Source organism: Grammomys surdaster, unplaced genomic scaffold (genome assembly GCF_004785775.1).
Source record: "Grammomys surdaster isolate TR1022 unplaced genomic scaffold, NIH_TR_1.0 354, whole genome shotgun sequence".
NCBI classification, from domain to species: domain Eukaryota; kingdom Metazoa; phylum Chordata; class Mammalia; order Rodentia; family Muridae; genus Grammomys; species Grammomys surdaster.
In genome coordinates, this window is record NW_021604773.1 from 389,775 (window position 1) to 405,904 (window position 16,130).

General features: G+C 45.2%; 1 protein-coding gene across 2 annotated transcripts in view; it reads right to left on the reverse strand.

The window, feature by feature from the left end:
- Positions 1-11,086: 11,086 nt before the first annotated feature.
- Positions 11,087-16,130, reverse strand: part of C5ar2 (complement component 5a receptor 2) — a 13,458-nt gene continuing 8,414 nt past the window's right edge. For both annotated transcript variants that reach the window (XM_028779519.1, XM_028779520.1), the window contains exon 2: positions 11,087-12,239. In XM_028779519.1, coding sequence (XP_028635352.1) covers positions 11,196-12,239 — 1,044 coding nt within the window. In that variant the 3' untranslated portion in view covers positions 11,087-11,195. The remainder of the gene's footprint in view (positions 12,240-16,130) is intronic.

Sequence of the window (16,130 nt, forward strand, 5' to 3'; positions counted from 1 at the left end):
TCAGCAAATGATTTGTCTTAGAGAAGCAGATTTGCTTATATTTCCACAGAAAGCAAAAGCTGTGGATACCATCAAAACTAATAAAGCTCAGAGTTGAGCAATGGAGTTCTTCTGAAAGCCTTAGCCACTGTTCCAAAAACAGCAAAGAAGAGAGCCTTACCAGCCACTGCCTTCCCTGCCAGCCAGAAAAGCCTGGACAAGAAATGTTCAGCACCTAGCCACTGACAGACAGGCCTATGAGCAGGACTTTGATCTCCTACAGGACAGAGCCATCCACAGTGCAGAGCAACAACAGGCCCATGGCAGGACTTTAAGACAGACTATGCCGAATACCATGTCCTGCATACCCACTACAAGCAAGCGGAGGCTGCAAGTCAAAGGTTCACAGAGCTGGGGGCAGAGATTGAGAGACTCCATCGAAGAAACTCCAGAGCACAAGATGCTAGAAGATAAGATAGTCCGGGAATACAAAAAGTTCAGTACCCAAGTTACAAGAAAGAGAATCACTGTTAAGGTTCTTATCTCAGTTGTAGATCTGCTCCTGAGAGGTCAACAAAAAGACCCATCTGACCCCTGGGACCCAGAAAAGATGTGAAAAGAATGGAGAAGCAGCTTCAAAACTGCATAATTAGAAGCTAGAGCTGTTGGGTTGGGGTGGAAGCTGAGAAAACTCATTTCAAATAGAGAAGCTTAAAAATGAAAGCTTTATTTAATGAGTGCTCAGGGAAGGGGCCAGCCTTCGATCTGAACTGCATCCCGAAGGGAGACGGAACAACATGTTTAAAGGATGGGAACACAGAGAGGAGGAGCTGCGGGGAGCTGGTGTTATCCAATCTCATTTTGACATTGTGGGTTAAGGAAGGGAGTACCAATTGGAGACTGGGCCATATCCAGTCCTTAATTCATTCTCCTAGACATTAGGTCCGCAGCTCAGAGTGATATGGGGACAGAGGAGCAGGTCAGCTGCATGTAGTTAATTAGGGCATAACAGGCAATTGGTTATATATTTTTGATAATGTATGTACCTTGGTTTGATTTCTATATTCTTTACCGGTTAACAGACAGTTAAGAAATCATTTGGAGAAGTGGGTTAGGTGTTCGTTCCTAGGCCTGGGGACATGAGCTTGGTCCCTGCCAGCAAAATGGAGAAGTTGTCCTTGAGACGGCTGGACTCAGACAGCTGTTTACGACCGAAGCTGTTCAGCTGTTGGGAAGAACCCAGCTCCCCTAGGGCCGGGGACCTTGAATTTAGTTTCTCCCTATGATCAAATGGAGTCTGAAAACAAAATGGTAGTACTTAGAATAAGTTTCTTTTGCCTGTTCCCAACAAAACAAACGGGAGGAAATGTTGATCTATTTTATGTGTCTGGCCCTTTAAAGGGTCCCCATGGCTAGTCACCTGACTCTCAGGGAATGCTTAGCCATTAGAACTGCTTGACCCTTCTGGGAACAAGAGAGGAGATAAAAGCCAGCAGAGACTGGCAGAAGGGGAGTAGGCAGGAGTAGAGTCCAAGGAAATAGATAAGAGATTGAGCAGGGCAAGAGGCAGTTGAGCCAGGAGAAGCTGAACTGAGCCATAGGAGACAGGAGAAACCACACAAAACAGGGAATAAAGGGGAAAAAATCAAAGCTACAAGGAGTTCTATCAGCCGAGCCTTTGAGCTGGTAGAGGACATGGTAGAGATATAAGCCTGGGCCACTGGTAGTGTGACCACCTAGACAGAAAGATGGGAAAGTTATTCTGTCTGGACCATATGAGTTGGGTATCCCTTATCCAAAAATGCTTGAGACCGAAGCATTTGAGATTTAAGCTTTGTTTCCAATGTTGAAATATTAGCACCGATATATAAAATGAGATCCTTTAGAGATGAGACCCAAGCCTGAATACAGAATTCACTACTTTACATGCCCTCCTCACAGTTGTGGACTCAGTTACTTTCCTCTTGCCGTGATAAGATGCCACGACCAAGCCAACTTATAAAAGAATGCATGTAATCAAGGCCTTGCTGATTTAGAGGGTGAGTCCATGACCATCACAGCAGGGAGCATGGCAACGGGCAGCTACGCAGGCATGGCACGGGACAGTAGCTGAGAGCTTGCATCTGATCTGTAAGCAAGAGGCAAAGAGAGAGAGATTGAGAGAGAGAGAGAGAGAGAGAGAGAGGGGAGGGAACACTAACTGGGGAGTAATGTAGGCTTCTGAAACCTCAGATCCAATCCTCAGTGACACACCTCTGCCAACAAAGCCACACCTCCTAATCCTTCCCAAACAGTCCACCCACTGTGGACCAAACATTGGAATATATAAGTCTCTGGGGGTTGTTCTCATTCAACCACCACAAGCCTGAAGGTAGCTTTTACACCACAGTTTGAGGGGGTCTGTGGGTTTTGTTGTTACTTAGGTGGTTTGTTTTTGGTCTAGGTTTGGTGTTTGGTTTGGTTTGAAATGTTTATTTCTTGTATATGTATGAGTGTTTGCATATTTATATGTGCACCACATGCATGCAGTGCTCAAGGAAGCCAGAAGAGGGCACTGTATCGCCTGACTTGGAGTTACAGATGGTTGTGAGCCATGTGGGTGCTGGGAATTGAACACCAGTGCTCTTGACTGCTGAGGTATCCCTCTAGTCTCAAGGTTCTGTTGTTTTGTTTTGTTTGTTTTGTTTTGTTTTGTTTTGTTTTGTTTTGTTTGAGACAGAGTCTTCTGTAGCACAGGGCATAAACTCACTAGCTGAGGATGACCTTGAACTTCTGATCCTCCTGCTCCTACCTCTTGAGTGCTCTAATCGTAGACATGACTCACTTGCAACCTGTCCTGTGAGGTCAGATGTGGGGTTTTCCATTTGGTCTTCTAGTCAGTGTGCAGAAAGTTGTGGGGGCCTGAGAATGCAGCTCAGTCAGTAGAGCATTTGCCTGCTATGCACAAGGTTTGAGGTTCCATTCCTAGCAATGCATAAACTGGGTGTGGTGGGTGGTTTGAATGAGAATAATGCCCATAAACTCATATATTTGTATGCTAAGTCCCCATGTGTTAAACTGTTTGGGAAAGGATTAGAAAGTGTGGCCTTGGAGGAAGTATACTACTCAGGGTAGGACTTGAGTTCAAAAGCCCACACCAAGCCCAGTTTCTCTCTCTCTCTCTATCTCTAACTGGAAGTGGAGCAAAGCTGTAGACTCTCCAGGCTTCCTCCAGCAAGGCTCCACCTCCTAAAAGTTCCATAAACTTCCCAAATAAATGTGCCTATGGGGTACATATCTTTCAAGCTACCACACCAGATAGGGATGAATGTTGAGTGAGAAATTAGACATTGGTATCAAACATTTGGAAAACAGACTGAGAGATGACTGCTACTGCAGAGAACCCAAGTTTTGTTTCCAGCACTCACAGTAGGCAGCTCACAACCACCTGCAATTCCAGCTCTGGGGAAATCTGATGCCCTCTTGTGGATTCCACAGGTACTGCACACGTGCATACACACACACAAACACACATACACACATGCACAAAATTGGAAAACAACTCATATGGGATCCAAATCAATTATAATCATCAAAAGAAGACAGAATGCACTAAACATTATTTTAATCTTTCAAGGAAGAACTACATTAAATTTTTGTTGTTGTTTTGTTTGTTTTGGTTTTTGAGATGGTTTTTCTAGGTAGCTTTGGCTGTCCTAGAACTCACTTTGTAGACCAGACTAGCCTCAAACTCAGAGATCCACCTGCCTCTGTTTCCCAAGTGCTGGGATTAAAGGTGTACACCACCATCACCTGGCAAATTACATTTTAAAAAAAGAAAAGAAAAATGGAAATAAACATCAAATCCATTGTTAAGCCATGCCCACCACCAGCACTGCCCCAGTCCCACGGGGCATTGAACTGAGATCAGAGAGACCTGGAAGGGAGAACTGGAGGACAGGGGACACAAAGAACGAGCGGCTTGTCTATAGGCTGATCAAACAGTAATTTTTACTTTTTTCACACAGGGGTTATATACACAAAAAGGCAGGATGTGGGGAAGGGGATGACGCAGAAGTGTAGGTATTCAGGGGGCATACAGATATCTTCCAAAACAGTGTCAGCTGGGTGAAGGTTCAGGGGACAGATCACTATGACTCCACCTATGATTCACTTGTCCTTATCTAAGTTGGTACTATCCACCAAGGGTACCTAAATACAAGGTCTATGACTATTCAGCCTGGCAATTTTCCACCAAAGCTGCTTGTTTACAATAGCTTCTAGGCATCTGTTTCAGTGTTTTTCCACAGAGACCCAAGACTTTGTGTTTAGCAGGCATGTATGCCAGGCCTATTGCAGATTTTAGGCGTATGGCTCTTTTTAGGCCTTCAGTGTATAAGCAAGGCTGCCCCTGACACAGCACCATTGCACAGCAAGCAGTTCTTGGAAAAATACTGAACTGTGATTCTCTGAAAATGTAAAGAAGTATGTTTGTGTTAAGAAACTAGCACAAACCAGCTGCAGCAATGTGGGTGTGTAACCTTGTCCTTACTCAAGAGGTTGGAGAAGTAGGCCTGCCGTGAATCTGAAGGCCAGCCTGGGCTAATGGAGAAAGACACTGTCTTGGAAAACAGATTTTAAAAACCACACAAATGGGCTACAAGATGGTTCTGTGGGTAAAATATTCACCACAGAAAGAGGAAGACCTCCGTACAGATCTCTGTCATTCAAGTAAGGCCAGGCACCATCTCGCACACCCGCAGCCTCAGCACTGAGGAGGTGGAGACAGGAAGAACCCTGGAGCTAACTGTTCAAGCAGTCTAGATGATTCAGTGAGCCCCAGGGTCTGTGGTACACTGTCAAAAACAAAAACAGAGGGCCAGCAAGATGGCTCATCGAGTAAAAGCCCTTGTGCTACACCTGACGACTGGAATTCAATTCCTGATGCCTACAGAATGGAAGAAGAGAGCCAACCCCTGAAAGTTGTCTTTTGTGCACACACATTCATGTGTGTGGCGTCACATGAATATGCTGATAAATAGATATTTTTGAGGGGTACCTGGAGAGATGGCTCTGGTTAAGAGCACTGGCTTTTCTTCCGAAGGACCTGGGTTCAATTCCCAGCACTCACTTGGCAGCTCACAACTGTCTGTAATTCCTGTTCCAGGAGGTCTGACACCCTCACACAGACATACATACAGGCAGAACACCAAAGCACCAAAATATTTCTAGATTTTTTTTTGTAAGAAGAGTGATAGGGAATCCACCTGTGTGGATTGAATATGCTTGGCTCATCAGAAGTGACATTGTGACTTTGTAATAGTGCCTTGTTGCAGGAGGTGCGGCCTTGTTGGAGGGAGTATGGCTTTGTTGGAGGAAGCATGTCACTGTTGGGCTGGGCTTTGAGAGCCTCCTTCTGGCTGCTTGTGAAAGCCAGTGGCTTCTCCTAGCTGCCTTCAGATCAAGATGTAGAACTCTCAGCTCCCCCAGCACCATGTCTGCCTGGAGGCTTCACACTTCCTGCCAATAATGACAGTAATGACCTAAACCTTTAAACCCGTAAGCCAGCCCCCATTAAATGGTGTCTCTTATAAGAATTGCCATGGTCATTCTGTCTCTTCACAGCAATAAAACCATAAGACAACACCTAATGTGTACCCCACCTCACCGCCTACACACACACACACACACACACACACACACAGAAGGGAGGGAATATGTTTGCATGAAGACTTTACACACACCAATACATCCATACATATAAAAAGAAGTCATAATAAGTCTCTCTTGTGTGGCTATTTCTGGGGAGACACGAACAAACGTTTACTCCCGCCATATTGGGAATTGATGACAGGTAAGGGTGTCACTAAAGTCCAACTTGGTGACCCAGTGAGGTTATTTGGGTTACTTACTAGGCGAAGGGTGGGTGAGTGCATGGACACTCTCACGGAGCAGCGTAGCAGGAAGCCTGATTGCAGCTTTTTTTTTCTTTATAGCTGTTTTATGTGGGTTCTTCTCCTGTCTCCTAACACTGTCTTCTCTGGCTCAGCTCAGGTTCTCCTGACTCAACTGCCTTCACTTCTCTCTTTCCAATCCTACTCTTCTGTCTCCTGGAAAGGGGCAACCGACACTAAAGGTCACAGAGTCAAGCAGTTCTAATGGCTAAGCATTCCCCAAGAGTCAGTTGACTAGTCATCGGAGACCTTTAAAGGTCCAGGTACATAAAACAAATCATACTACACTGGCCCCAGCATGAGTGAGGGTTTACGAAGGCAGGAACCCTGGTGCTCTCTGGATAGCTCAAAGGCAGCACCACAGATGAGAGAGGTCTCCCCTCCTCAGCAGCCCTTACTGTTTGTGGTGGTTTAAATAGGAATGGCCCCTACAGACTCATGTGTTTGAATGCTTGGCCCATAGAGAGTGACACTATGAGGAGGTGTGGCCTTGTTGGAGTGGGTGGTCTAGTTGGAGGAAGTGTGTCACTATGGAGGTGGGCTTTGAAATCTCATATGCTCAAGCCACACCCAGTGGGACAGTCTCCTTTTACTGCCTACAGTTCAAGATGTAGAGCTCCCAGCTCCTTCTCTAGCACCATGTCTGCCTGCATGCTGCCATGTTTGTTTGGGTTTTTTTTCCACCATGACCTCTGAAACTGTAAGCCAGCCCCAATTAAATGTTTTCCTTTGTAAGAGCTGCTTTGGTCATGGTGTCTCTTCACAGCAATGAAATCTTAACTAAGACAGAACTTGGTACCAAGAGTAGGGCCCTGACCATGCTTTTGTTTGAAGAAATGTGGACCTTGGGACTTTGGACTAGAAAAGCAGGAATGACATGGTGGGGTTAATGGTCCATCCTAGTGGGAACGTGAAATCAGTGGTGCTGAGGGTGATTTGAACTCTGGGGCCCGGCTCAAGAGGTTTCGGAGGAGATGAAAGTTAGTATGTGACCTAGAGACTGTTCTTGTGACATTGTAGCAAAGAAAATGGCTGCTTTTTTCCCTTACCTGAAAAGTTTGCTTGAGGCTAAATAAATAGAAGAGTTCTGGATTAATTCCATTGGCAGAGGAGATCTCGAAACAGCCAAGTATTGATGCCGTTGTGTAGTTATTAGTGTTCAGTCTTATGAAGACATATATTGAGAAGGAGCTAGCTGAGCAAGGAGAGTACAAAACATACAGTCTGAGTAGGAAAGGGGCGCCAGGAAGTAGAATGGAACTAAGATCCTTGTTCAAGGAGACAGAAAGGTGAAAGAAAAGCTGGTGCTAAATAGAATAAAGACAGCAGTGTCCTCAGGGCAAGATCCCACCTTGTTAAGTTTCCAACTTGTGGAAAGGAAATTAAAGAAAAGCTTAGGGCCAGGTGTGGTGGAGTGCGTCTTTAGTCTTAGCGCTAGGAAGGCAGAGACTGATGAAGCTCTGAATTTGAGGCCAGCATGGTCTACAGAACCAGTTCCAGGACAGCCAGGCATAAATAATGAAGGAAGTCAGAGGTGAAAAAAGCAAGCTAATGAAGACGTAATTGAACAAGGGGGCCATGTTCCTGCCCCAGCGAGCAGCAGAGCCTGGCAGCTTCAGCCACGTGGTTCTGGCTTTAGCATCAAGGATACAAGAAAGAGGTTATGGAACCTCCCTCCATGACTAAGGAAAGGCCCTGAGGCTGGGAGTGTTTCAGGGGGGTCCCTGTGTGGAGGCCCAGAGAGAGTGTCCCTGCATGAAGTTTTGAAGTGATTCCTAGATTGCTTTGGAGACCCCAAGATGTTGGAGATGTCAGAGTTGTAGAATACAAGCTGCCGGAGAAAGCTGCTCACAGGGAGTGGAACCAGCCCAAGAGAAAGACGTGTGTTGCAGTCCACAAAGCTGAATGGAGTTGGAGATCTGAAGAGTGCTTTGATATCAGACGTGGAGATGCAGCATTTGGGGTTTGCCCTGTTGGTTTTCGGTCTTTCTTTGGTCCAGTATTTCCTCACTATGCTCCCTTCCTTGTGTTTTGGAATGGTAATGTATATTCTATGCCATTATATATTAGAAGTATGTGATCTGTTTTTAACTTTGACTTTCCAGAAGATTACAGTTAAGAGAGTTCAAAGAATAGACTTTAAAATTTTGACTTTTAAACAAGTTTTTGGACTCTTAAAGACTATGGAGATTTTTGAAGTTGGACTGAATACATTTTAGCATTATGGTATTGCTATAAGCTTATGGGGACCAGGGATTGGAATATTTATTTATTTATTTATTTATTTTGTTTGTTTGTTTGTTTGTTTGTTTTTCGAGACAGGGTTTCTCTGCGTAGCCCTGGCTGTCCTGGAACTCACTCTGTAGACCAGGCTGGCCTCGAACTCAGAAATCCGCCTGCCTCTGCCTCCCAAGTGCTGGGATTAAAGGTGCATCACCACTGCCCAGCTGGAATTTTTAAATAGGAATGCCCCCTCATATGTTTCAATGCTTGGCCCATAGGTAGGTATGGCCTTGTTGGTGCTCCTCACAGGGGAGGTAGGCTTTGAGGTCTCATATGTGTTTAAGCCACACCCAGTGAGATAGTCTCCTGCCTGCAGATCAAGATGTAGAACTCACAGATCCTTCTCTAACATCATTTCCACCTGAATGCCGCCACATTTCCCACCATGGCAATAACAGACTAAACCTCTGAAACTGTAAGCTAGCACCAAATAAAATGTCTTCCTTTCTAAGAGTTGCTGTGGTCATGGTGTCCCTTCATAGCAATAAAAACCCCAAGACACTGTTTATATAAGCGTGGTGTCTTAGTTAAGTTTCACTGCCAACTTGACACAACCTGGAGTCACCTGTGCAAAGGGAACCTCCATTGAAGAATTGCCTTCATCAGGTTGGCCTGTGGCCATGTCTGTGAAAGATTGTCTTGATTAATGTGAGAGGGATGAGCCCACTGTAGGTGTCACCATCCTTAGGCAGGTGATCCTGGAGTCTATAAGAAAGATACTTGAGCATGAGCAAAGAGCTAGCATGCAGATAGTGCTTCTCCATGGTTTCTGTATTCAAGTTCCTGTCCTGACTTCCCTCAATAAGGGATTATGATGTACAAGTGTATGCCAAATAAACTCTTTTCTCCTCTAAATTGTTTTGGTCAGAGTGCTTTATTACAGTAGCATAAAGAAGACTAGAACTCTTGGGGAAGAAGGGACCTGGTGTATGTGGTCAGTTTCAGGAATATCCTGAGATTTGTGAGTTGTTTACATCCTGATTTTTAAGGAGTGTCTTTTGTTTCAGTTTGGAAAACTTATTGCACAGCAGTCTGAACCAGAGAAAGCTTAGGATAAACAACAAAACACAGTATTTTTAACATGAAGAGATTTTATGTATAATTACACAGAAATACATGTAGAAGATCTCATGAAATTTCTCCTTCATTTTTTAAGGCTAAAGAATTAAATAGAAATTCTCAAAGTGTACTTTCAAAAAGAACTTTTTAGAAAGGCCTTCTGAAGAGGCCTTTACTGGTCCGTAAATTAACCAAAGATTCCTTGAACTTTTCAGACAGACAGGTGTATAAATTGTTCAAGTAGGGTTTGGGGTGGAGCTCAGTACAAGGACAATTTCCTAGAATCCCCTGGTGAGGAACTCCAAATGTGGCTCAATTGATAAAGCATTTACCTAGCATGCATGAAGCCCTGGGGTTGATCTCCAGCACCCCATAAACCAGGTGTGGTGATACAGGACTATAATCCCAGCCTTCAGGAGATGCTGAAGGTCATCTCATTCATAGTGAGTTCAAATCCATCCTGGGCTCTATGAGACCCTATCTCAAAAAAAAAATCAAGAAAATAAAAACAAGACCATAGCCAGGCCCTAGGGATCTATGGAAGAGTTGGATGGACACAGTATGCCGTAGGTGTTAAAATTCTGAAAACCTGGGGTAAGGGTAGAGAGAGCTGCTCAATGTACAGTGTACACCAGTATGAATTTTTTTAAAATAAAATCATTTAAAGATCCTCAAAAATAAATTAACAAAAAAGGCATCAGCAACATCAACAGGCCCACAAACAAGCTGAAGAAACTGGAATGTGGACAGAGAAAGTACAGTACTTTCTAAGACGGTGGGGGGGGGGGAGAAAGAGACAAGACTGAGGCGTTCGGGGCTCGTGAGATGGCTCAGCAGGTAAAGGTACTTACAGCCAAGCCTGACGCCCTGAGTTCGGTCCCGAGAACCCACGTGATGGAAGGAGTTGTCCTCTAACCATCGTTCCCTCCTCCTCCCTCCATGCTTCTCGACACAGGCAGTAAATAATTAAATGTAAAATATAAGAGATATAAAAGATGGAGGGAATTCAGCTCTCACTTTTTGGTGACTTAGGATTTATCTGGGCATTTGTGATGAAGAGATTACAGGAAAGGAAGAACCCTTGTTTCTGGGAGGATTGCAAGTCAGGGAGGGCTTCTTGGAAGAGGTAACCCAGAGCAAGGCCTTTGTATTTGCTCTGTCTGCTTGGAACAGTTTCCCAGATTTAAGCATGGATGCTCTCGCCATTAGTTGGGTTTTGGCTCAGTCATTTACCCTTTTTTCAGGGTGCTAGCCTAGCTGACCTAGGCCGTCCAACCCTGTGTAGTGTGTGTGTGTGTGTGTGTGTGTGTGTGTGTGTGTGTGTGTGTGTGTGGTGTGTGCATGTGTGCATGTGCCTGTCCCTAAGGTCAAGGCTGGGTATCTTCAGCTCATGCTCTCCACCTGGATCTCATTATGTAGATCAGGATAGCCTAAAACAGATCTGCCTGGCTCTACCTCCCAAATGCTGAAATTAAAGTTATAACCACCATGCCTGATTCCACTCTATTTCTGGAGACAGGGTCTCTCACTGGAGTTTGTTGGTTGGCCTATACCACTTGTCCAGAGAACCCCTGGGATCCACCTATTCCCTCAGTACTGGGGTTAGAGGTTTATGGCCATACCCAGCTTTTATGTAGGTGGTGGGACTTGAACTCAGGTCCTGGTTTGTACAGCAGGCACTTGAGCACTCTCCCCAACACCCTTGACATAGTCCATATCCCTTCAACGTTTCCTATACGTCCTCCTCTGTAAAGTGCTAACTCCTGAGGGAAGGAATTGGCTCCAGCCACTGTCACCCTGGCACCTTTATATCAGGGTTTTGCACAGGCAAGTGCACAATGAATATCTATTGAACAAAGAATAAAAGCCATCGCTGAGCTCCTGCATCCAGCTGTGCCTAAAGCTGCACAGTTCTGAGATGGCCTAGGAAATCCCTCTTGCCTACACCGGCATCTCAGACACCATTTCACAGCTGGTGGATACTTTGGTCATGGCACTTTCCTCATCCTGTGGATTCCTCAGGGCCCAGTGACATGCAGCCTGGAGTGACTTGCAGAGTTGTTTTCTTCCAAAATATAAAAACATCACGGGATTGAGAGCACTGTGAGCAAGGGCCAGGCCTGTAACCAGAGGCTCCGCCTCCAGGACCCGGGCAAGGAGCAAGGAGTATGGAGGGGCCATTGCGATGATGACCCGCAGGATGTGATAAGGGGTCCAGCAAAAGAAAAACCCCACCACGACAGCTGTGCCCAGGGGCCAGTGACGGCGGGCCATCTGCCGTTGGAGGATGCCGTGGCAACTGGCCATGAACACCAGTGGCCCCAGGAAGCCAAAAAGGAATCGAACCGTGGTGATGGCAGCCTCGGCGGCGACCGATCCCCCATAGTTTGTGCCACACACAAGCCGGGTAGGGTAGTACTCCTGGAGCAGCCTACGGTAGACAGCAGAAGGCACAGTCAGCAACAGGGCCAGCATCCAGGAGGAGGCCTGGACCACACGCACCCCAAGTGTTCGTTGATCTGCACCCTTCCAGGAGGGCCTGAAAGCCAGTAGGAAGAGGTCACCGCTGAGGCCGGTCAGGAGCAGTACACTGGCATACATAGACAGAACGGTGACGGAGGACAACAGCCAGCAGCCTGTTGTCCCGTATGGCCAATGGCCCTTCTGGGCGATGGGCACAGCCAGGAAGGGCAGAGAAACACAGCAAAGCAAGTCTGCCATGGTCAAGTGCAGGAACCAAGAGGCCCCAAGCCTGTGGCGGGACTCTTTCCAGGTCACCCACGCCACCAGGGTGTTGCCTGGCACACCCACCAGGAAGACGGCTGCATACAACACAAGCAGGACTATGAGGTAGACATCACTAGAGAAGCAGTTGCCATCTAGGCAGTCTACGGGGATATCCGGAAGGTCAGTGTAATGTTCTTGATCATACTCATAATCATAATCCTCCCTGGTGGTGTAGTTCATCATCCTGGCCCCAGACACCTGCAGGGAACAGACAGGAAGGAAAGTCAATGGGAAAACTCCAGCCTTGCTGTCCTGGGCAAGGCAGGTCCAGCGGCTCCATGCTAGAGACGCCAATACTGTGATGTAGGTGCCAGCAATCCAGGGTACCAGCATTCTGTGGTGGTTATTGTCAACCATGAGATGAGCCTCTAGGAACGCCACAGAGGTCTATCCTTATTGTGCTAATTGAAGTTGGAAGATCCATGCTAATTGTGGGAAAGATTATTAGCTGGCTGGGATCCTGAAGAAAGAGGGCCAACAAAACGGCTCAGTAAGTGAAGGGGCTTGCCACCAAGCCTGATGACCTGAGTTCAATCCCTGAGACTCACATGGTGAAAGAAGAGAGATGGTGCTAAAAAGTTGATCAGATAAAAATAAACGGGAAAAGCATCTGGGCAGCAGCGTGTATTGATCACTACTGTTTCTTGACTGGTCTCGATGTGATCGGATACTTCAAGCTCCTACTGCCTTGACTTCCCCTCCGTGATGGGCCAGATATTGGAACTATGTGTCTGACTATAATATACAGTAATATGTAACAGTAATGATATACAATATTATTAATATAGCTATCAATAACTTTATAGCATTACTAATTATTATAATTAATATAATGTATACCATATAAATTAAATCTATAAATGAAAATAATATAAGTAATATAGTATGATTGCATAAATATTAATTTATATATATTAATGATAATATTATTAATAATATGATACTATGCATTGTGTAATATCAATATAATCATATAATATATAATACTGTATAATGTATAGTAGATAATATGTAATATATAATATAATTATATTGATATTAATATATTATGTATGTATTATATAATTATTATAATATTGATCCTCTAGATTATATATAACATATAATGACATAATATACAGTAATATATAATAAACACCTTCTCCCTTAAGCAGCCTTTTAAGAGTATTTTATGTAGACCAGGATGGTCGGTCCCAAACTCACAGAAATTCACCTCCCAAGTGTCCTGGGTGAAAAAGTGTGCCACCACATCTGCCTGTGGAGTACTTCATCACAAGCAACAGGAAAAGAAACTATTAAGATAGAAATAATTAGCCAGGCAGTAGTGATGCATACCTTAATTCCAGTACTTGGGAGCAGAGGTAGAGGGATCTCTGTTAGTTTGAGGCCAGCCTGGTCTACAAAGCAAGTTTCAGGACAGCAAGAGCTACACAGAGAAACATTATCTAAAACAAACAGGAAGAAAGAAAGAAAGAAAGAAAGAAAGAAAGAAAGAAAGAAAGAAAGAAAGAAAGAAAGAAAGAAAGAGAGAGAAAGAAGGAGTTACCTCATTAGCATGCAGAATTCCAGAATATGAGAGCAGAAACTGAGACTCTAGCAAAGAAGAGAACTAGAATTTCAGGATGCAAAGACATCATGCACATCTTGAAATTCTAGTACATGATCCTTTACACACTAAGTGCTTGGATTGAAGCCAGGGCCTCACAGGTGCTAGGCCGGTCCTCTAGGCAGGGGTCTGCTACCGAGCCACGCCCTTCACTGAGGGATTTGAGCCACGCCCTTCACTGAGGGATTCTAGACAGAGGTTCTACGATTGAGCCACGCCCCCAGCCCCTCACTGGGGGATTCTAGCCAGGGGCTCTGCCACTGAGCTGCATCCCATCCTTGTATCTTGGAATTCTAAGATGTCACAATCTTAGAATTCCAACCTGTCAGCATATTGGATTGCTAGAACCCTAAACAATTCCTTAAAACACTAGAATTGTACCTCACATCCATCTTAGAAGGGCTAAGGTGCAGTTTTAGAACCTCCAGGCAGATTTGACCAATTCAGATCGCTACTACTATGTTAGAACTACTATGTTAAGCTCTTGGAATTCCGAAACTTAAAACTCCAGCAAGAACAAGGCATGGAGTCAAGCGGTAGTGGTCACACCTTTAATCCCAACACTAGAGAGGCAGAGGCAGGCTGATCTGTGAGTTCGAGGCCAGCCTGGTCTACAGAGTGAGTCCCAGCACAGCCAGGGCTAACAGAGAAAACCTCGGGAAATAAATAAATAAATAAATAAATAAATAAATAGGCATGATAGCTTGTGGGCTCAGTGAATAAAGACAGGAATAAATTCCTAAAAATAAAAAATCTATCTGGAGACGGCTTGGCAATACTAACACAGGGAATGCAGGAAGAACAGAACGTTGAGTTCCTTACAGGTTCCCTACAGTTCATTCGTGAATGACCCCAGTTCCTGGGGATTTTTGTGTTTTTTGAAAACAGATTTCATGTAGCTCGGGCTAGTTTCACATCTGCTGGCCCCCGAGAGTGACTATGAACCCCTGATCCTCCTGCCTCTATCTCCAGAGCCCTGGAATTACAAGTGTGTACCACCACACCTCGCTCTTGTTGTTCTGGGTCTCGATTGAAGGTGTTGAACGGAGGCACAGTTTGCACACTGTTTCTTTGCAGCCAATAGTTCAGTGGGAAGATCCAGGCAGTGAGGACACAAACAGGAGATTCACATTACTTTCCAAGCCAGAACAGTTACATGAGAAAGTTGAGCCAAGACCAGCTATAGCGTTAGAGGCCAGCTCGGGCTCCATGAGACCCTGCCTCAAAAAAAAAAAAAAAATCCTAGAGAAGGAGGCTGTGTTGGAATTCCACACAGGTGGTCACAGAAGGCTTCTAAGCATTTGAGCAGAACCTAAAAGAATTATGGGAAATGCTGAAAACCTAGAGTGGGATAGAGGTATGATAGAAGGATTCAAGGAATACCAGGGCCAGTGTGGCCAGAATGGGGTGGATGAGGAAGAAAAGGGAAATTGAGATCAGAGTCAGCCAGAGACGATATAATCCCAACGTTCACAAGGTGAGGCAGGGGGACTGCCATGAATTCCAAGCCAGCTTGGCTACATGCTGATCACTAGGCCAGCCAGCCAGAGTTCATCTAGCAAACTGCTGTCTCGGCAGAGTGTGGTTAGTCCCACCCTTTTGTCTTTGTAGAGCTTGGGAGGAGGGCCTGAGTTCAAAGCCACTCTAGGCTACACACTACAGGAGACACTGTGTCAGAAGAGGAGGTACTAGAGAGATGGCTCCATGGTTAAGAGCTCTTGTTGCTCTTGAAGAGGACACAGGATCTGTTTGAGCACCCACACGGCAGCTCACAACGGAGCCATCTTCTCCAGCTCCTACCCTTACCCCCTGTTTTTTTTTTTGTTGTTGTTGTTGTTTTTTCGAGACAGGGTTTCTCTGAGTAGCCCTGGCTGTCCTGGAACTCACTCTGTAGACCAGGCTAGCCTCGAACTCTTGAACTCAAAAATCTGCCTGCCTCTGCCTGTTTTTTTTTTTTTAATGCATTTTTTTTTTGTTAGTTTGGAGGGTTTTTTTAGACTTACTTCTTTGATATGTATCAGTGTTTTCTTGCATGTGTATATGTGTGCCACATCATGCCTGGTGTCCATGGAGCTTAAAAAGAATCCCCTGGAACTGGAGTTACAGAGATCTGTGAGCCATCATGAGGATGCTAGCAACCAAACCTAGGGTCTTCTGTAAGAGTAACAGATGCTCTTAACTGGTGCTCTTCCAGGGGGCACTGGGCAGCTCACAATTTTCTGTAACTCTAGTTCCTGGGAATCTGTTGCTCTCTCCTGAACTCTGTGCGAACATGTGCTCAGGTGTACAGACTCACACATGCACATTAACAATCATTAAGAAAAGCAAAAGAGCTGGGCGGTGGTGGCGCACGCCTTTGATCCCAGTACTTGGGAGGCAGAGGCAGGCAGATTTCTGAGTTCGAGGCCAGCCTGGTCTACAGAGCGAGTTCCAGGACAGCCAGGACTACACAGAGAAACCCTGTCTCAAAAAAAAAAAAAGAA